The 22,177-nt window shown below is 36.0% G+C and overlaps 1 protein-coding gene across 6 annotated transcripts in view; it reads left to right on the top strand.

The window, feature by feature from the left end:
- PHTF2 (putative homeodomain transcription factor 2) overlaps nucleotides 1-21,853 on the top strand; it is a 67,965-nt gene extending 46,112 nt beyond the window's left edge. For all 6 annotated transcript variants that reach the window (XM_051637796.1, XM_051637843.1, XM_051637834.1 and 3 more), the window contains 11 exons: nucleotides 78-276; nucleotides 1,719-1,877; nucleotides 4,759-4,977; nucleotides 8,038-8,166; nucleotides 9,282-9,554; nucleotides 10,728-10,859; nucleotides 11,358-11,444; nucleotides 12,412-12,567; nucleotides 15,570-15,665; nucleotides 19,392-19,517; nucleotides 20,251-21,853. In XM_051637796.1, the coding sequence (XP_051493756.1) occupies nucleotides 78-276; nucleotides 1,719-1,877; nucleotides 4,759-4,977; nucleotides 8,038-8,166; nucleotides 9,282-9,554; nucleotides 10,728-10,859; nucleotides 11,358-11,444; nucleotides 12,412-12,567; nucleotides 15,570-15,665; nucleotides 19,392-19,517; nucleotides 20,251-20,271 (1,597 nt within the window). In that variant the 3' untranslated portion in view covers nucleotides 20,272-21,853. The remainder of the gene's footprint in view (nucleotides 1-77; nucleotides 277-1,718; nucleotides 1,878-4,758; nucleotides 4,978-8,037; nucleotides 8,167-9,281; nucleotides 9,555-10,727; nucleotides 10,860-11,357; nucleotides 11,445-12,411; nucleotides 12,568-15,569; nucleotides 15,666-19,391; nucleotides 19,518-20,250) is intronic.
- The last annotated feature ends 324 nt before the right edge of the window (nucleotides 21,854-22,177 follow it).

Here is a 22,177-nt window from a genome sequence, read left to right on the forward strand (position 1 = left end):
TGAGAGGGATAAGCAGGATTTAGATTGGGGGGAAAACTGAGAGAGTAATTTAATACATATATTTGTTTCAAATATAGATCCAAGAAAGCAAAAAACTCAATAGATAAATCCACTGAGACTGATAATGGCTACGTGTCCCTTGATGGGAAAAAGACAGGTAAAAGCAGTGAAGAATGTATGCAGGCCCATGGTCGATGTGAAGTGATTAAGCCAGAAGAGTCAGGGTGGAGCACTTCGACAGTGAGAGATGCCTTCAACAATCACAGTCATCACAAAGTAAGTGGGCTTCATTGCCTGCAAAGCAGGATTATGAATTTGTCAAATGATATGAGGTGCATTTTTGTGATGCTTTTGATGCATTCTTATCTACTTTATCCTTGAAAGTGTTTTAAAATTAAATTAGGCCTAGGGTCCTGTGGTAAAAAAAATTATCCTGTCTTCTTATTTTGTCCCTATATTCCTAGACTTCCCTTTTTTCTTGCAGGAGGATTTTTACTGTTACCTAAACATCCTTTGTCATTCTGTATTTCAGTGCACAAATTTGTGTGCTGTCTTTTATTTATGTGTTTTTCCAGACCAGTTAGCCACACCATACCTTTTCCTCCCTCTTTTACTCTCCAGACACAGGTCTGTTTCTGTGCTAAAATGGAACAAATTTTGGATTAAATTTTAATTTTATTCATCTCTGTAGAGGATGAGGAAACCAGAATTTCCTTCTCAGTGAAGCAGACAGGACTCTATAGTAAGGAACAGGGATGGGTTGGAAGCATAGCACAAGTGGTCATGAAAGAAAGAACTTTTAATTTGGTTGGATCTGATTATCTTCTGGACATCCTATTTTCATCTTACTGTTCTGTGGAATAGCTTTTCCAAAACGTTTTTCCTGGCTGTCTTATTGTTGGCATTTGGCATAAAGGGTTACTTTAGTTTAAAATCAGGGAAATGGGAAGTGGAATAATTTAATGAACAGAGTATTCTGTGTTCAGTCTTTAGCACTTATCATTAGAAGAAGAGGAGTATGTTAAATTTGTACATAATTCAATATTATAGTGTCTGCAGTTACAATTTTAGTGGGTTGGTTGTTTTTTTTTCTTGAGTGGTGTCATGTATATGTCCCTCAAGTCTTCTGGATATATTGTCTTTAAGCCTTTCTTGATAGGTTTGATTTAGACAAAATCATACTTAAAATAATTTCACTGGTTCTTTATTATAATATGAACTATCCCTTCATCATCTGACAAATGTTTATTTTGATATTAAAATTTCTATGTTATAATTCCTGCTGTATCACTTATTTTTGACAATAATTAAATGTCTGATTTAACTGAGCATAGATAATAATGTTGCAGAAAGAAATTTCATTTATTTGATTTCAGGAGTTGAGAGCAAGACCTAGTAAGTGTGAGCATGTGTCTCACTAATGCTGTATTTTAGTGATAGGATGAGGGGTGATGGTTTTAAACTGGAAGAGGGGAGATTTAGGTTAGAGATTAGGAGGAAATTCTTTACTGTTAGGGTGCTGAGGCATTGCAACAGGTTGCCCAGGGAGGTTGTGGATGCCCCTCCCTGGAAGTGTTCAAGGGCAGGCTGGATGGGGCTTTGAGCAGCCTGGTCTAGTGGGATGTGTCCCAGCCCTTGCAGGGGGTTGGAACTAGATGATCTTGTAGATCCCTTCCAATGCAAACCATTCTATGATTCTATGATATTTCTTCCACTAGGATTCTCACAGGACTGTGACAAATTTATCAGATGAAGTTTCTAGTGAGGAAGGGCCTGAAACTGGATATTGTTTACGTCGCAACATAGAACGCACTTCTAGCGACTGCACACTTCGGAACAGGAAATCTCACCATTATAAGAAGCACTATCCTCTGGAGGTATGTTATTTTACATTGATTGGTTTCTTTTGAATAGGAATAATTTCTCAAATCTTTTTTTCTCCTATATTGGATTTTAGGAGTCTGTTAATTGGAAGGAATGGAAATTAATTGGAAGTGGGGGACTGGGATATTTTTTTTTAAGACAAAATTTTGAAATTTAGAGGTTTTTATTTACTTGACTTGAGCCTCATCCTATTTTTCAGTTTGTTGTAAGGAGCCTAAAATATATTTTATAGATCTTGCATCAGGTTATGGCCAACTCCGTTGCCATCTTTTGACACCAGCTACCTCTTCTGGAAATGTGATGTTACAGAAACAGTAGTAACTGGCAATATGCACTTTTCATTGTGCTGCTGTTTCTCTCCTTTTAGTTGGTATTTGGGATTCACAAGCCTTCTTGTGGAGAAGTCTGACTCTACCTCTGAGTTTTCATTCCCTCATGTTTATTGAAACAATAATTTAAAATATGTTGAAATCTCAACAAAATTGTTAATGCATTAGAATACTGAAATTTTACAAGACTTGATGACGTCATAGGGTAGAAGAGAGGAATTTATAGATTCCGTATTGGCAGAGTCCTTAATCTTAAAGACTCAGACATTGAAAGAGGAGGAGATATGGTATCTTGTGCTTATTTATTTATAATTTTAAAGAAATTAGACCCTTTTTTGCTAGTGGTATGCAACCTAACAGATGTAGTGTTTTTTCTTAAAGGCCATATTGCTAGTTTTGCACTAAGTCTATGAGAAAAGAGTGTTAAGAGTAATTTCAGCTCTGATAAAATTCTGCTTACAGAGGGGTGTAATAGGCAGAGCCTCATTAGTAAGCTATCTATTTGATATAAGTAATGTCTCCTTAGAAGGGTTCAGATATTACTTTATCTTATAAAAATTACAAAGCCTTGAAATTGATGCTTTGCATAAAAACATTGTTTTGTTTATTTTGCACAGACTTCAGTTAAAAGACCCAAAAGGGTAATTGATTTGGGTGTTTAATGCTTTATGAAAGTTTGGTTTAGGATAACTGGGTAGTTTTGGCAGTAAGATTTTACAGTTGTTTCCCGTTTACTTCTCTGGCTGACACTGTGAAAGAGGAAGCCTTTCTTTGTTGTTACCAACTTGCCTCCCCCACATGATTACAAAGGAAATGAAACAATAGTTTTCAAATCTGTGAAAGTTTTATTTGTATTGAAAAAAAAATGAATTAGTGAAGTCAGTGGGTATATTCTCAACTTCTCTCCTATATTTTCCTTTATCTTTGTGTTTACCTGTCAACTTAATTGTTGTTTGAGCAACCTTTTCATTGTTCTTAATTAACTTCAGGACTCAATGGTACCCAGTAGTGACTGCCTTCTATAAATAAAATGTTTGTGGTTTTTTTTTTTTTTAAGAAAAAAAAAAATTCAGACTGTTTCTGCATTGGTGTTGTCCCTCACTTTGCTAAAGAAAGGGAAGGAGTTCAGACCATTTTTTTTTCTAAATATTTCTTCAGAAAATTGCTGACATAAAATACGTTAAGCTTGATTTTCAGGAAGAACAAAGAAAATTTCTTCAGCTAGTAATGCATTATGAATCATATTAAATTAGTAGGTCTGCTGAAACATTGCTTGATTATTTTTTTCAGTGTAAAAACTTGTGTATAGTCTCAAGAGAAACCAGTAGAAAGAAATGGTACTGCTTTTAAGACTACCTACCTGTCGTGTGAGAAATCGATTCTGCTTGCTGTAGAAGGTAGTTTAAGTCTCTGCATTCTTGTTCTGAAGACAACATTAGATTTTTTCATATGAATGCCTGGGAAGATTTGAAGGTCTCACATTTAATATTTTTCTTTCTTTATCTAAGATACAGATAAAATTTGAACATAATAAGGCATGCTTGTCTCTCAAGTACAGTTTGTTTAAAATAATTGACACTTCGTGTATGAATATGTAGATTACACAAATACCTAGCCATGCATACTCTTGGTTATTTTTTCCTCTCTATACCTCACGCATAACTGTCTTCAAACAAGCTCAATCTCTCTTTGTCTTTGAAGAAGGTATGTTAGTAGTAACAGTGGGGGAATGTGATTTGTAGGGGACTTTGGGAGTCAGTTCCTCTTTTAATACAGGCTCTTAAGTTTAGAAATGGAACATACAGAGTTTTCTTTTAAAGCTGTTTAAATTGTGTCCGCACTGCTTGCTTGAGAGCCTCAGGTCTCGAATGACTACAAGTATCTTTTCCTTCTTCCTCTAGGGCCTTGCCCTTTCTAGGGAAAGAATTCCTTACTGTATGAAAAAGTTAGTAAGTAGCTAAAGTACTTCAGCTCAAACAACTAGAGGCAGAAAATCAAAATGTCAAATTAATTTGAGTTACTTTGTTAATGCTGCTTTTCTCACTCTCAGTCATGTTCCTGTGTTACAATTTCAATCCAGTGTAACATGGCTTTAAGCCTTGCTTATCTTTCACATTTTCACTACAATAATGAAGCTGTAAAGTGTTTTAAAATAGGATTAATTTATAGCTTATCAGTTTGAGACAAAGTTGGAGTCTGTGGCTTGATAATTGTTGTTAAAGTCTAAATTAATGAGTTCTAAAAATCTTTAAAATAGTTATTTCCTTGCAGTAGATAATATGAATTGATTCTGCATTATGTGACCCCCTCCTCAACAAAGCAGGGGCCATGGACTGTCACTTGTTTGTACAGTGTCTAAAAATGTGCAGTCTCTTAGACAGTCCTTCAGTAAACCTGTAATTATTTTTTAATGAGAAAAATAACGGATTGCAACATAAAAACCAGATAAACACGGATTCACTTATTTGAACTTTACAGCTGTTCTGTCACGAAACAATGTGGAGTAAAAAAGCTGCATTAATTCCACTGCTGATGTTAATTTCAGGATACACCTAAATCAGGTACTAGCTGCAGCTCTCGGTGTTCAAGCTCCAGACAAGACTCTGAGAGTGCAAGGCCAGAATCGGAAACTGAAGATGTGCTGTGGGAGGACCTCTTACACTGTGCAGAGTGCCACTCTTCCTGTAGCAGTGAGACTGATGCAGAAAGCCCTCAAGTGAACCCATGTGTGAAGAAAGAATACAGAGATGACCCATTTCATCAGGTGGGTATCCACCAATTTTGATTATTTTTTTTTACCTTACACCCAAGTTCAGTCTTACCAGCTTTATCGTATGTCAGGAGGTCTGGGAGAAACAACTTCATAGTAAATGAAAGTAACAAAGCTGAAGTAATTTGATAAGATTAAAACAAGGAAAAATTTATTTCTGCTACTCATTTTTCCAATGGAGAAGATATGATGATATACTGAAATAGCCTGCAGAATATCTGAGTGTTTGCATCTTAATTCTAGTTCTGGACAAGTACAGATTGAGTTAAGTTTCCTCTGTGTAGATGGCTTAGGGTTTTCGTTTTTGTTTGTTGGTTTTTTTTGCTAGGAGAACTATCTTTGGAGCACATATCAGAAGTCTTTCTGTTTGCTTATATATAAATGTATATATAGAAAAGCAAACGGAAGATAACATGCATAGTATCTTACATTATATATATGTGTGTACATAATGTATAATGTTACATGTGCATTATGTATGTCTAAGTTCTATGTAGATGCAATATTTTAATTTTTACCTTAAAGCTAATGATGTTATTTCCCTCATTAATGCTTTTCTTAAGTAACATGTTTGCAGTAATTTCTAAAATGTTAGTGTTTGTTAGGCAGCACTCCAGCTGCAGCCTGCCTTGGGTTAATGTTGGACAGATTCCTTTGTTAACACTTCATCATTAACAATCAAGTAGTAGTTTTCATTCGATAAAATCCATTTTGATGTCACAATGCGAGTTATATTTGTAGTAGAAGTCTTTTATTTAAATTACATGTTAATTGCATTACTAATTTAAGTAAAGAGATGGAGAGAATGTGAAACATTCTTCTGGGTAAACATGTCTTGTGTGTTGGCAGTACTAAGGAATGCCCTGCAAGAGATGGTAGTAATGCTAAGGAAAATAATGTCAAAAGACAAGCTTTTAACTCCAAAACAGAATTGAAAATGATGTATTTGTTGATTTTAAAAAACATTTCACAACCTTCACCCCCCAAATCAAACTCAAAAGAGACAACGCTTTGGATTTCATCCAGTCTTTGCTTTTTTGAATTCTTTTTATTTCTTCTTGCTTACATTCATTATAAACACTACATTAAAACCCTTACAATAGGGAGATGAATTGCACTATGTGCATTGACTTGGTTTTTCTGCAGTTGAGTGTTTTTCTCTTTGACTGTAGATTGTGAATCTTTGAGTTTCAGCTCCTGGTGTTGATACTCCCTCTAGAGGGAGACCTTTGAAATCTGTGATCAAGGAAGTCCTGCAACTAATACTTGAATTGTTTTAGTAATGTAAATACATTTTTTCCATCTAATGAAAAAAAAAAAAAGGGAGAAGATTCTAGCAGAAGATAAATATTTCAGAGAAATACTGATAAAGCAAGTGATAAAATAGAACACAGAACTATTCAGGTTGGAAAAGACCCTTGGGATCACCGAGTCCAACCATCATCCCTACTCTATGAAGTTCTCCCCTCAACCACATCCACCAACACCACATGCAAACAACCTTTAAACACATCCAGGGATGGTGACTCAACCACCTCCTTGGGCAGCCTATCCCAGTGTCTAATCACTCTTTCTGTGAAAAAAAATTTTCCTAATGTCCAGTCTAAACCTCCCCTGTTGCAGCTTGAAGCCATTCCCTTTTATTCTGTTGCTAAAGACCTGCGAGAAGAGACCAGCACCAACCTCGCTACAATGACCTTTCACATAGTTGTAGAGACTGATGAGGTCTCCCCTCAGTCTCCTCTTCCTCAGACTAAACATTTCCAGCTCCTTCAAGTGTTCTTCATAAGATTTATTCTTTAGGCCCTTCACCAGCTTCGTTGCCCTCCTCTGTACTCGCTCCAGCACCTCGATATCTCTCTTGAATGGAGGTGTCCAAAACTGGACACAACACTCCGGGCATGGCCTCACCAGTGCTGAGTACAGGGGGACAATCACCTCTCTCTTTCTGCTGGTCACACTATTTCTAGTACAAGCCAGGATGCCATTGGCTTTCTTGGCCACCTGGGCACACTGCTGGCTCATACTCAGCCGCTCATCAATTAGAACCCCCAGGTCCTTTTCTGCCAGACACTTTCCAGCCACACTTCCCCAAGCCTGTAGCGTTGCCTGGGGTTGTTGTGGCCCAAGTGCAGGACCCGACACTTGGCCTTGTTGAAGACTTCATGAGTGACCTGTCCCCTCTTCCAAAGGTCATAGACTCTCCTTTTGTTCCAAAGGTCCCTATTTAGTCAGGCTGGTCTCCTACCCCACTTACTGTTTTTTTGGCACACAGGAACAGCAGCTCCTGTGCCTTTAAAACTTCTTTCTTGAAGTATGTCCAGCCTTCCTGGACTCCTGTTTCCTTCAAGGCAGTCTCCCAAGGGACTTTGTCAATCAGTCTTCTGAGCAGGTCAAAGTTTGCCCTCCGGAAGTCTAAGGTGGCAGTTTTACTAACCCCTCTCCTTGTTTTTCCGAGGATCAAAAACTCAATCATCTCATGATCACCGTGCCCTAGACAGCCTCCAACTTTTACTTCCCCGACAAGATCTTCTCTGTTCACCAGAAGCAGGCTCCCTAATCAGCTGTGTGAGGAAGTTATCTTCCACACATTCCAGGAACCTCTTGAAATGTTACCTCTCAGCTGTGTTGTATTCCCAGCAGATATCTGGGAGGTTTAAGTCCTCCACAAGAACAACAGCAATGACTGGGAGATTTCTCCCAGCTGCTTATAGAAAGCTTCATCCACCTCATTGCTTTGGTTGGGAGATCTATAGCAGATTCCCACAGCGATATCAGCTTTGAGCAAAAAAGAAGCCGATTAATCCTCAACCACAATAACTCAATGTTATTACAAAATAAAGTATGGTGAAGGAGAGATCAGAGCTACTTCTTGGAAGAGAAGTGAATGGTTTTGAGGAGTGTGATTAACATATAGTAACATATATTAGAAGTAAATGCTATATAACAATATTTGTGTCAATAGAGCATTTTTGTCAGCATATTGCTGACAAAGGCCTGTTGACATAACAGTAGATTTTATCTCTAATGGAATATATTCCTTGTCTTCCCCAGAGTCATTTGCCTTGGATCCACACTTTGAATCCAGGGCTAGAAAAAATAAGTGCAATTGTATGGGAGGGTAATGACTGCAAGAAGGCAGATATGTCTGTGCTTGAAATCAGTGGTATGATAATGAACAGAGTGAGTATTCTTTTTACTTTATGCAAATACTGTATTTAGGAGTCTAAGCACTACAAAAATAAGCTTGGTTTTTTTTGGGGTTTTATTTACTTTTTTAGAGTATCTGTCATTGTCATTACTGTTCCATGGCTTACATCACTCTGATTTACTTGTTATTATTAGGTTAAAGAGATAACAAATCTTAAGCATTGGGACAGTAAAATGTTTGCATTGTTAGGTGCATAGCCAACCTCTGTTTTATTGTTCCAGAGTGATACATGCTGGGGATAATCTTACATCTTGATTCTGATGAACAACTGATATATTGAGTTAGGAATATACCAATGTGAGCATTTGGATGCTAAAGTTAAGACTGAAAAGAAAAGCAAAGAAACATCTAAGGAGGAGTGGAATGTCTCACTGGTCCTCTCATCTTTTTCTTTGTACTCCTCTTCAGGAAACATGTGGAAAAAAGCATTTACTTAATGCTGTAGTCTTTCAATATAGACAACTTGGGCTTTTTGTAGAGGTGAACATAATCCTAGCATAGCTATAGAAAACTATCACTGATCTTGACAAGTTGACACTTACCATCTCCAACTTGTTAAAAAGCTGTGTATTCCCAAACTTAGTTCAATGCTTTGTACCTGACTCAGAGATGATACAGTTTTGGGTACAATCCACAGCAGAAGTAAACTTAACAAAGCCATAACCAGCACAATAGAACTCCAGTCCTGTCTGCACTGTGGACACTTTTATTGCTTTAAAAAAATAAACAACCTAAAGCGTAACACAAATAGCAGCAACATACAGGATGTAAGCAACGCAGTCAGCTTGGCACACTTTGCTAATTCAGAGTTGAATGGATTTTTAATGCAAGAATATGCACTGGAGTTTTTTAACTGCAATGTTATTTTGTTTTTTTTAAAGAATTTGTCATATCTGGTTCCTGTACTTTTAAGTGTTCTTTGAGAACTTCCTTTTTCTTAATAGTAATTGTGAAGATGCTTGGTTGAAGGTTTCTTAGAACTTGTAGCTTATAAGGTGTTATTTGTAATAGTAAGACAGTAACATTAATAATGTATTTATTGTATAATTGCAAATTAATTCAAAAAAAATTCTTACTTTGTTTTTAGGTGAACAGCTATATACCAGGAATTGGTTATCAGATTTTTGGAAACATCATATCTTTAATTTTGGGTTTAATGCCATTTGTCTTTCGACTTTCCCAAGCTAAAGATTTGGAACAACTAGCTACACATTCTGCCACTGAACTTTGTATGACTGCATTTGGATCAAATGGAGACGTTTTGGTTCTCTCCATGGTTATTATAAGTTTTGTGGTCCGTGTGTCTCTCGTGTGGATTTTCTTTTTTCTGCTGTGTGTAGCAGAAAGGACTTATAAACAGGTATGAACAGCAAACCAAGAGGCTTCATCCAAAGCAAAGCAAAGTTTAATGTGTGTGGTTTTTTGACTTTGTGGATATTTTAGACGTGTTTTCTTCTGCTCGCTATGATTCATAGATGATGACAAATACTTCAGCAGGCTTAGAGTTTAGGACATGACTCAGTTGCAATGGACTGAAGTGTCTGTACATTTTCTGTGGCTAAACCTTTTTTCCTGGAGAACATTTCTCAGGGAAAACATCTTAATCTTTTATTTTGGATTTCTGACTCAATGCATTAACCCAGCTCTTAGTTATGTCCCAGTTTGTCTCATGTTTCCCCAGTGAGAAAGATTTCCAGTAGAACTCTGTAAAATTTCCAGCTTTTTCTGCCAGTGTGCTTCATTCAAAACCTCCATAGAATCATAGAATGGTTTGGGTTGGAAGGAATCTTGAAGATACCTAGTTCCAACCCCCCTGCATGGACAGGGACACCTCCCATTAGACCAGGTTGCTCAAAGCCCCATCCAGCCTGGCCTTGAACACCTCCAGGGAGTGGGCAAATTCAGTTTAATTCGAAGCAGTTGAGTCCAAACCCTAGCCAGTATCCCTGCCTGCTTCACTGATAGGTCAGTCCTGTGGCTGGAGGCTGAGTGTGCTGCTAACTGAAGTAATACACCTCTTGATTTATTGCTTGTTGTTACAGTGTGAATTTTTGAGAGAGCATCAATATCCCTGCTGCAGGGATTATAGATACCTACTGGTCTGCAAAATAAAAATGTTTATACCTTTCTCAAATTATAGGTAAAATCTGTGATTTATGGAGTAGAATAGAATTAACCTGCTTCTAGTAATCATTTCTCTTAGAAGGAACAGCCACTCTCTTATGGAAATGATTGGCTAATTTTATTTTTTTCCTGAATTTTAAGAGCATAGCACATCTCTTGTCTAAAATTGGAAGAAAGGAACTCCAAGTGTAGCTAGATTTTGTTATCATTAGAACATGAAGACTTGTGAAACTTTTTAGTGTATCTCCTCTTTTTAATAACATGTTACTCTTTATTTCTGTACTACATTTTAATTTACACTGATACATTGTACATTACTTCAACATATTACGTGGTGCCTTTTCTCCATTTTCTTTTTAGTGCTTTTGAAAATCAGTTAGCTGTTAAGTTTTGTTTTTCTTCTTTGCAGAGGCTACTCTTTGCCAAACTTTTTGGTCATCTGACATCTGCTAGAAGGGCAAGAAAATCAGAGGTTCCTCACTTCCGCTTGAAGAAAGTACAGAATATAAAAATGTGGCTTTCTCTCAGGTCCTATCTAAAGGTAAAATAATGTATATTTTTTGCTAAAATATCTCATATGTTGTTGATGGAAGATTGGTATTCTAGTTTGAATTTTTCCCCCTATGCACTTGCCCCTGTTGGTGAATATGTACCCCATTTACTACATTTTAATGACTCTGGGCCAGTGGTGTCTGCAGGCAGCCAGGTTGTCAGAAGGTAAATGTCTAGTTTTTACCGCGGCGAAAAGTATGAGTTTGTTACTTTACACCATCAAGCAGCTGACTGAAGAAGTGGTGAATATTTTCTTTTCTCATAGTTACCTTGAAACGCTTAAAGCTGAATTAATCACACATGCCTTTGGAAGTATTGAAATGTAGTGATATTGTTAGGTTCTTATATGGTGTTTGGAACTTAGATTGCCAAATTGCAAGCCATGATGAATCATAGGTTCAAGGTGTGAGTCTAACTGGGTGTGCTAAATATCAAAGCTGACTGTGGAGGTTTTCACTCACGTTTATGCATATCCCTTTATTTTCAGCGTCGAGGTCCTCAACGCTCAGTTGATGTAATAGTTTCATCTGCCTTTCTGCTGACTATCTCAGTTGTGTTTATCTGTTGTGCACAGGTGAGGAAATCTTACTTGCATAGAAACAGCCATTATTTAAATTAATTTTGGGTGCATTTTGCATGGCGATTCCTATTAAGTCAAAAGACTACAGTGAAAAATTAGCAACAGCTGTTACAGATTTTCAAAATATTAAGCTGCAGTTTAAATTCTTCATTTTATCTACTTCAGAATATTATTCTGTAAGATCTAAACAAACTTATTGATAGCATAATTCCTAACATATTATTTGTTTACATCTCTGTCCTCTTTCATTTTCCATAATGGATTTTGGAACACAAGTTTTTTTTCATAACATTTTGCTTCAAAAGACACTTTTGCAATGACAGTTGGAATTGACCTTGGTTCATAGCGTTTTGTGAGAAACAAGGTTGCTGGCTATATTAGCCTGCCCTCTAGTGGAATATCTCTTAGTAAGCAAATTTATCTGTAGACTTTTTACTGCCGAAGATTTTTCCTTTTCAGAATACAGGGAAGCTTCTGAATGGCTTCTGGTTGTATTTTTTTCCTCACTTTCTCCCTTAATTAATGCTAATGTTTTTTTCCTGGTAGCTAACTATAAATTATTTTAGTAAGAATATAATGTAATGGTAATTGCTTCAATTCAATTTTCTGTGTAATTCGGTGCATTTGGGGGTATATTTTGGTTTTTTTCTATTTAGTGTCTTTGCAAGTTTGAACATGAATGTTAAATTGTTCTAGAGTGCCTTTCTTTCTATTGCTTTAGGGATATGAAAAAAGAAGTCTCTAAATGTTGATTGAGCCTTTCAGAGCACATCTTTTCTCAAACCCCATATCTTTGACAGTGTGTTGATTTTCAGTTATGATTAAGAAATCTTTTGTGCCTAAACCCAATCCATATACTTATTACTGGGAAATTTTACTTGGAGTTGGGGAGACGCGCAATTATTTTCTGATGTTGTAATGTAATTATTACTTTGAAATAACTTTTTTCTCTTGTTTTTAGCTGCTTCACATGCATGAGATCTTCCTGGATTGTCACTACAACTGGGAACTTGTAATTTGGTGTATTTCACTAACTCTTTTCCTCTTAAGATTTGTTACTCTTGGATCTGAAACAAGTAAAAAGTACAGCAATACCTCAATATTACTTACTGAGCAGGTGAGAATTTCTGTCAACCTGTATTTTCATATCTAAAAAAAGCAATTAATTTGGTAGGTCTTAGATATGCATTTTAGGAAAATGGCTTCAGGTACTTCTCAGAATGTTCATGTCAATGTTTGTACTGCAAACTCCCCTCTCTGCTCTGTCTGGCACTGCTGATAGTTTTCTGAGCTTAGCATGTTCTGTTAGTGGTAAGTAAGAAGCCACCTCTTCTCAGTGAGGTTTCACGCTAGTGTAAAACACAGCTTCCAGAACAAGTTAAATAGGCAGTTCAAGAAATCTTCACTGGTTTCCTACAGGAAATGTGTTCTAGTTGGAGAATAAAATCTTCCAAACTAAGACTCCTAAAATCAGGATCTGGAGCTTACTACAGATGGTATAAATGCCTACTTACATACTTTGCTCAATGAGAATTAATTCTGCCTTTACTAGAGATGGTGGGGCTAAACAGTGAGAAGGCAGACTGCCCATTTACCTTGTCCTGAATCTTGTGTTTTGCAACACTGTGAAATCTCGTGTTCCTCAGCCTAGAGAGTTTTGTATTGTTCTGTAGATTGTCAGAGTACAGATAGCCTAATGTCCCAGTGGTATTTGTGTCCTTTGTTTCTGGAATGAAAATGGAGGAAAGGTTGGGGATAAAGATAGAAGAAAATGTGGAGAGCAAGGTGAGAGAGAGATAGAGAGAGAATATCAAGCTTTTGTTTTGCTTTCACAGGCTTCTATGCTGCTTTTCATGAGAGTCAGTGTTAGAACATTTTAAGTCAGCATAGACATTGAGAGAAGCATTCTCTCTCTGCCTCCAGAACTTAAATAGGAAAAAAAATAATTCAGAAAATGCTGTATCATCAGATACTTAGCATTGTGCTAAATCCAGGTTATCCTCTTAATAAGTCATTTCCCTCAAAAATGTCTGAGAGCTTTATGAGATGAAAACCAAAATAGAATTCAAAATCGTTTCTCAGAAAATAAAAAGGATGCACATCACTGTGGGTAGACGTTATTATGGACAGGTTTCACTGATACCACAGTGTGTTTATGGTGTTCTCAAGACAGATTAATGAAAGTCTGAGGTTTTGCCCTGTCATGAGAGGTCAAGCTCAAACAGTTGTCTGACACTCACTTGATCTAAAAAGCCACATCTTAATGGGTGTCCTTGAAAATCTCACACTAGGCTTACTGAGAAGAGAATGAAGCTTTAAAACAAACAAAAAACAATATAAAAACCCAATGAAGACAAAGAAGCCTTAACCCCTAGACTGAATTTAAATGCTTCACAGATAAGATGAAATTGCCAGTTCTACTTTCTGTCAGTGAAGTTCCAGCCACTTGTGTGTGCTTTGTATTCAACCAGTGAATTTCATTATTAGTAATTGTGGTGGGAAAGGGAAAGATCCGTCATTTTACATCAAGGGATTTTTTTGACTGTATGTAGTTTGCCTGTAGTTTTTTCAAGTCCTTCTGAAGTGTTTTTTATTGATCTAGTAAATTAAGTGCTTCAGTGGTTCCATGTTGAATAATACAATGTGTGGTCTGATCAAAGTTGTCCTCTTGCCAGTTTCAAGCTCAGAATAAGTATGGTAGATGACTGCATATACACGTTCAAACTCCCCTCCCAAGTTACAGTTTGTTGTTGAGTGTTGGGTTTTTTTTTCATAAATTATTAAAATAATAGTAACTGTCAAAAGAGATTAGAACCTTCCTCTATGCTTTACTACCTACTGTTTTCTTAGAATTGCTAATGCAGCCTTTATTCTTAGTTTATTCCTCTTTATAAGCACTTGCAATGTTCAAGTTAGTAATTTTATATTTAAGGACTGGAATATCTTTGCCTTTAAAATCATAATTTACTTTAAAATAAAATTGGTAGCTTGGGAGCTTCATATGCCTTGGAATATATATAGGCATAGTTTATTTTCAAGTTGTATAACAGTTACAGTGACCTTTTTAAGGAGTTCTGATAATATTCAGTTACTTTGTTTAGATGTCTGTGATCCTTATTTCAACAACCACCTTACAACAAGGTGTTTAAATATATTGTAGCATCATACAGCATCACTTCTGTTCTGCAGCTTTGATTCTGTAGTTTGGTAAGAGTCTCTGTCATCTGAAGGACTACTTCATTATAGTGTCAAATTGTTAATATTTTGATTTTGTCGAAGGTTATAATCCAAAAATAAAAAGTTCACAGTTTATCAAGATATTTTTCCTGCGATTCGCTTTTGTTATGCAATAAAAAAGAAAAACTAACCTTTGCCTGGCCTAGGATATCAAAGGCCACTTGAGAATTAAGCTGATGTTTCAGAATTGCTAGAAAGCCAAAAGAAAGCTCATTTGTACTTTTAACTAAACTTTCTCAACAACAATGATGTAAAAAAGTCTGGATCACAGAAGTGTTACAGAAGTGTTGAAATGATCAATGTGCTGTTCTTCTACAGCAATGAGGAGTTTAATGATCTTTCAAATATTTCAAGTAATTCAAAAGATTGATTTTCTCCACTCAAGGTGCTCATGAAGTACCCAATTATACGAAGACATTTTAAAAGAAATTATGTTCTAGCAGAAATATGTTTTAACATTTCAGCCTATTCAATAACTTTTGGGGATGTTAAGCTGCATAAGGTCTGCATACTAGTATAAAACCTTCTGGAAATGAATTGACAAACCTCAGACAAGTATTGAAGGAGGAAAAAGGAGTTATGGAAACCTTACACAAGTGGTGTTTTTTCTTGCTTAATTTGTAAATTACGCTGAAGTTGTTGCTAGAATAGTGTCAAATGTATTTTGTTATACCATAAAACATTGTATTTTTCTGCAGGGTAGAGCCAGTTTATGTTCTTAAATGTTAGAAGGGAAGCAAAAAATTTGCTTACTTGCAGAAATGTCATTGCTGTTCTATCATATGGCTGCTTAGTAATCACTTCATTTTATTATTGAATGTTTTCAAATTAAATCCTTTAAATTCTGAATAAACAGTGATTCTTGTGTTTTATGTAAATCAGATAAACTTGTACTTGAAAATGGAGAAAAAACCTAATAAGAAGGAGGAACTGACACTAGTGAACAATGTTTTAAAACTTGCTACTAAGTTATTGAAGGTAAGAATCAAAATGCTATTATCATATTAGATATAACTAAGAAGCAGAATAGGTTCTTTAATTAGTCCCTTGTGTTACTTTTGTAGACAGTACAGTCTGCTTTGGTTTAAATTTGCTCCATAGGTCCGTCACAGTGATGCTACTTGTTAATACAGTCTGCTGTGTTGCTTTCATTGTGGATTACAAAATATATATAATAAATTGTTTTCCTTAACAGAGAAGGTACTTCAGGATGGACAGGATGATGAATCTTTGTGAAAGAAAAGACGCAATTCCCTTGTCTGTTTTGAGTCTTGGTATCTCTTTCTAGAGAGGTTTTTTATTCTTCCACAAAAATAGTTCCTTTTAAAAGCTGCCAGTTGTTAGTATTTCAAGTTAAAACTGAATTATACTTGATGTCTTCTTTACTCACTGTAATAGAAGAATCATTTTGAAGGCAGAGATAAATTGTAACACAGGTCCACTTTTAAGTGAATTAGAGATAGGGATTTCATTTAATGTAATTTAAATATTTAAGTCAACTGTCTCCTTGAAGTATTTGGCAGGGTTTTTTTGTGTGGAATCTTGCTGATTAGTAGAAAAGTTTTCTGCTAATGCAACGTTATACTTTTTGCCAACTAAATATACTTGCTGGGTAGAACATATTTCTTGATGGTGAGAGAACATGTATTTTTTTTAATTAATTCCTATTTCTAAAATTCAGCAGAAGAAAAATAATCTTTCAGTTGTCTGAAGCTAGAGCATATGGATATGCTTAGAACTGTTTTAAAATTGTCATTGTTGCAAACAAAGCAGTGGTTGAGGTTTTCAGGAAGACATTTGTGTATGAATTTGCCTCTGCTGAATTCTTCTGTTCATTCAAACTCACAGATCTCTCATAATTTGGGAAGCAAACTGTTTTGTTCTTTTAGTTGTCTGGGATCTTATTTCTTGCTCCAGAAATGTCTCATTCTCCTTCAGACTAAATATTTTCCTAATCCAAAACTTACTTAAGGGTTACCTCAAGGCCAAGTAAGAGTGATAAATAAAACACTGGAAAGACTTCTTTCAATTTTAGGTTTGGCTTTCATGAACAACAACAAAAAAATCAATTAGACTTAGTATTCCTGTTGTGTTTTTACACTAAAATTACCAGTCTGTAACTTAAAATTGACTGAAGTGGGCTTTCAAATTAAAAGCCAGTCCTGACACTAAAAAAAAAAAAAATCCTTGGCTTTGCTGACCACCTCTCTTAGCATGGTGTTTCAGTGTTGAATCACTTCTGCTGCTGTGTAAACTATTTTTAAATTAAATTTGTCTAGCTTCAGCTTTCAGTGTCCGAATCTTGTGATAAATTCTGCTCTTATGCTAAAGTTCTTAAGGAGATGATGCTGATTTGTTATGGTTAGGTTCAGAAGTAAAGTAACAACAGTATTTTGCTTTCTTGTTCAGGGAATCAGCTTCATTTAGTCCAGGGTAGGGTGGTCACGCAGAACAGTTCCCCAGGAATGGCTGGCAAATATAAAAGTATTTCCCCCCCTCAGATAAATTTCATTCAGTCTACACACCCCTCCCACTGTGCCTGAGTATGGCACAACTGATTCTATATACAGAGATCCCCATCGGCAGAGGAAATGACTGGATTATCATACAGGAAAGATGAACCATATCTTTCAGTGTCTTTCTATCCGCAGTCAGGAAAATTCAAGCCTGTGAGGAGAAACGAGTTTTTTGCCTCTAGTGGTGCTTTAAGACCTTGCTGCCCTCCTATACCACACATTGAGTTCTGGTCACTTACGTAACTGATTCCTTTGCACCAAGGAGCAGTTCTTAGAATGAAGCTTAAATAAAGCTTAATCTAGCCAGCTAGAGATAATGAAGTATTTCTTCTAATCAGCAGAGTAATTCTCACCAGCACACCTTGAACAGCATGGGTGATGGTCTCATGTCAAAGTACGCAGCACTTTCCATGAGGGGACTGACAGAGCCAGCAAGGACTCAAAGCAGGCAAAGCAGCAACATAAGTTGGGAGTTATGGAACAGCGATAGGAAGAGCCTGGCTAAGTTGGTTATTGATTGCATCTCTTGGTATAAGAATAAGGGACAGCAAAGCTTTTAGGACCTGGTTTTGGATTAACTGAAGTGCATCAGGTAGCAGTCTTGTGTAGTTGTTGGCCAGAGGGCACTGTGGGTGCAGAAAGGTTATCTGGGTTCAAGGAGAGATTAGACAACTAGGCCAGACAAAGGAGGACAGATTCAGGATATCTCATGAGTTGAAATGTTTGTGTGCTGTGAGAACGTAGTTCTGGGGAGAAGCAGCTGCTGTTGGTAGGATACTGATCAACCCTTGATCTGATTCACTTCAGTCTTTTTTATGCTTTTCTCAGTGTTTACAAAAAATGTTTTTAAAAAAAACCCAACATGACCTTTGCGACAGGGCACTTGGCTCAGGTGGCACAAATTCCCGACATAGGCCATGACTTAGTTGCTGTGAGAACGTGCCCAAAAATGAGGTGGGATTTCCAAGCCACCTATTATGAGCTTTAAATTAGTTCTAGATAGCTAGTGATCAATGCAATTATGTAGTCATGCCCTGCAGCTAAATGGAGTTGTTTTTTTTTAAATTTAGTTTTGGATATTTTTGATTCTTCAGCTTTTACTGAAGACAGTATTATGTTGAATATTCTTACTGTTTTTTTACTCCCTAAATTGGTAAGATGAATGCAAAATCTAAAAACTTTGCCCTGCTGTTCTTCTCAGAATTGTCTTTCATATAATTTGTATTTGCAGCAGAGTTTTATACCACATTACATTTAATTAAAAGGTTGTTGATTCTTATTTAATGTATTTTCAAAGAAGGCTCAGAGCTCTGAAATTCTTTATTAAAAAGGGTTTTATAAGACCTTGTTAAAGGCCCAAAATGCAATGCAGGAGAAGGATGAAGATTAATATAATGGTACAGATTATAGTGACTGAAGCAGTGGTAGTTGTTACACTTTATATAATCCGGTCTTACATTTTAAAACTCTTTGTTTTTCTTCCTTTAGTTGACATAACTCTAAGCCAGAAGAGTTTGGGTGACTTTATTCATGTGTATCAATAACTGAAAATTGGTGAAATAGCCTCCTTGTTTAAGTTTTGTTGCAGATTAATTTTGGAGAATTTTTTGATCCTTCCAAATAAAAAAAGAAGTAAAATATTGGCAGTTAATTTTTTTTTTTCCCCTTTATCTCCCTTTTCTGGCTATGTTAATCAGTAATTATTCTCAAAATTAATGGAAGAGGACAGGAATTGTATTAGGAAGGACATTTTTGTTAATTTTTCGTAATAGTGAGGTAGCCTTCTGTCACTGTGGAAAGTCTTGTCTTCTTTTTTTGTGGTGCTGCTGTCTGCCAGCTCCGTCAACACTGAAGGTGATTTCTGGAAAATTATAAGGAATTCTAAAATGCTGGCAACTTGGTGCCAGGAAAACTAACACTCTTTTTTCCTGCCTCCATAAACAAATTGGAAGATGCTCTACATAGGTGGCCTTCAATTTTTGGAAGGGTTATCTAGACAGCACCAGTCAACAGTCAGTTGATTTAATGGGTATTTTCCTGCACATTGTTTTTTTCTATACAGAATAATAGTTTTTTTCTCCCCTGTAACTTGAAGACTTCCTAAACTAATTAATCACTCAATACATATGTAAACAAAACCCATTCTTAATTTATTCTGTTTAATGATGTAATTGTTTTGCTTTACTAGGAACTGGACAGTCCCTTTAGGTTATATGGGCTTACAATGAATCCACTGCTTTATAATATCACCCAGGTTGTCATCCTGTCAGCTGTTTCTGGTGTCATTAGTGACTTGCTTGGATTTAATCTAAAGGTAACTACTTGATAAGCATCCTTTTTTTCACCATGGCATTCAGAATGTTATGATAGGTGGACCATACATGGCAGCCTAATGAAGTTTTAACTGTATTTACTAGAGGAATTACTGTTATGAGATGGTTGTGAGACTGAAGCTGTATCAGAAGAATAGTGTTGTATTTGTCAAAACAGCCCCTATAACATTATTTTCGTTTTTGTGACTTTCCAACTTCACTTAGGACACATAGTTATCAAAAATTCTTAGACATAGAGACATTCATAAATGTAAGTACAAGACCCCCAGATCTGATTTCTCTCTTGAATTCCTCACTGTTGACTTTGTAACTCTTCAAGGGGTGCAGAAAGGTGCAAGCTGTCCTTGTCTTGCACTGCAGCACAGCATTGCAGTGGGTACAGTATTACTGTGACCAGCCTTACAATGTCATTTCATCATGGCTGAAGGACTGTCTTGCTAAGTCCTAATCTCTGGTTCCCTCTGAACTACAAACTCTGGAAACTTTTTCAAGATTCAAGTTGAGGCACATTAGTTTCCATGAGCTTGTAGCACAAATCCCTTAATTGGCCATTAAGTCTACCAATTTTTTACCTATTAGAAGTAAAGGAATATGAAATTTGTGTATCATAGATTATGCAGTAAATGCAATAAGGAAAAAAAGTGGTATTGCAGTTCTGGTAAACAGAAAACTGAGTTGAGAAAACATGTTGATATACTGCTGTAACTTTTCCAGCTCTGGAAGATCAAATCTTGACAGTATATAAAGAAGATGAGATAACAGTATTACAGGAAGCCTCGATGATTGACAAAACTGCCTCAAAGCAGCCACTGAAACTGTATTTCAGATGCTACAACCTCTTCAAGGATGTTTGGAAAATTGGAGTGTTTACATCTGACTGTCTTGTGCAATCTTTGTATTTATTTCATCTTCTCACTGTTACATGTTCATTTTAGTTGACATATTTTATTTTGAAACTTACTTGTTTAGTTTTGGAAAGGGTCAAAAACTGTGTGTCTGAGAACTTGAAATCCTGGAAATTGATTGTACTAAATGACTGTATCTGTTGTTAAAGCTGAAGCCAACGCTGAATGTTTTTACTTGCAGTAACACTATATGGAAGTAATTTGAGTTTTGGTAGTGTGGTAAAGTTGCTTAGAATATTTCATTTGCACCAGTCATTTATGAGGAAAACATAACATCAGTAGAAGTTTGATTGCAATAGAAAAGTGAGACACGTACAAAAAATAAAGTACTGACAATGCAGTATGACAGGTAGCAGAAATATTTTCTATCACTATTAGAAGCAAGTGGGAAGGAGTTTTTAAACATTTTGAGTAATTCCAGGATCTAAACTCATACAGGCTGCAGTTTAAACATCCTGGGATATTAATAAGGTATTATATAACAAGTCAACAAGTGCTCTTTGATAACACTTTTATTAGAGCAATAATTGTAAATGGTTACCATGCTGTATGATATTTTGATAAAATTAAATATTGTATTTATTTGAAATACTGGGTTGTTCTGCACAGCTCTGACTGTGCATGCTCAATATGTGCACTTTTTATTGTTACTTTTAATGAGAAACTTTATATATATACATATAAATGTATATTAATTGGAATATATTATGGTGAACTATGGAGCAGTATATATTATATGTTGAAGTTGAATATTTAAACAAGTAAAAGATTTACTGGTGAAAGGAATGCTATGAATGACTGAACACAAAACAGATAGATGCTCTCCTCGTGTACACTATAGTATATGCCATTCATACCACATTGAAGTTTAAGAACAGTTAAACACAGATAGTAAGGTTCTCTGGTGAGCAGCAGAGCTCATGAAGCCTGGTATTCTGCAGATTTGTGTCTTCAAATAACCCCCTCTCCTCCCAGTCCTCCCCAGCAGGGGTCGTTCCCTCCAGCTTTCCCAGCTGGGGTTTCCCACTTCTCCTTCTGCCTTCCAGCCCTGCCTCCCTCATGGATCAGTCATATTGACTTTGGTGTGACAAAAATAGATGTTCAGCCCTCCAGCATTGTTACTTGGAACAAACTTCCCTATGCTAACTATTTTGGAGGTATCAGTATCAGTGGGTGCAAGTATTCTTACATTTTATGTTTCTAAAATAGTGGCTTCATATTAAAAAATGACAAGTAATTGGTGGCAAGTCTGGACATGGCACTATGTTTGCTAATTTTCAGAAACTTGAAAGATTTGAAGTGATGGATCTTAAACTTGTGTGGTATAAAAATATTTTTATATATAGCAACACAAACAAGCATTTTGTATTTTATTTGCCTCTGTACTAAAGTTTAATAATGACCAAAGTGCATTCTGGTTTTTGAAAGAATGTATTACTGGAGCTTTAAGAACATACTCTATTTAGTTTCCTATGTGAAAACTTCAGCTGCATCTGATCTGTTTCTTCTTTCTCTGTTGTTTGATGTTGGGATTGTTTTTAAAATTAAGTACGTTTTATACACAGGTTTTTCCAAATTATGGTACAGGCCTAAACAGAACTTAATTTTGCACAAAACATATTTTAACAAAAAAAAAAAAAGTACAGCAGGAGTTAGTTCTATGGGTGATAAAAGATAAGACTATTGCTTTTTACAGCCTGTCACTATTACAAAACCATTCTTTACTCTAGAATGGA

This window comes from Apus apus, chromosome 1 (genome assembly GCF_020740795.1).
Source record: "Apus apus isolate bApuApu2 chromosome 1, bApuApu2.pri.cur, whole genome shotgun sequence".
Classification (NCBI taxonomy): domain Eukaryota; kingdom Metazoa; phylum Chordata; class Aves; order Apodiformes; family Apodidae; genus Apus; species Apus apus.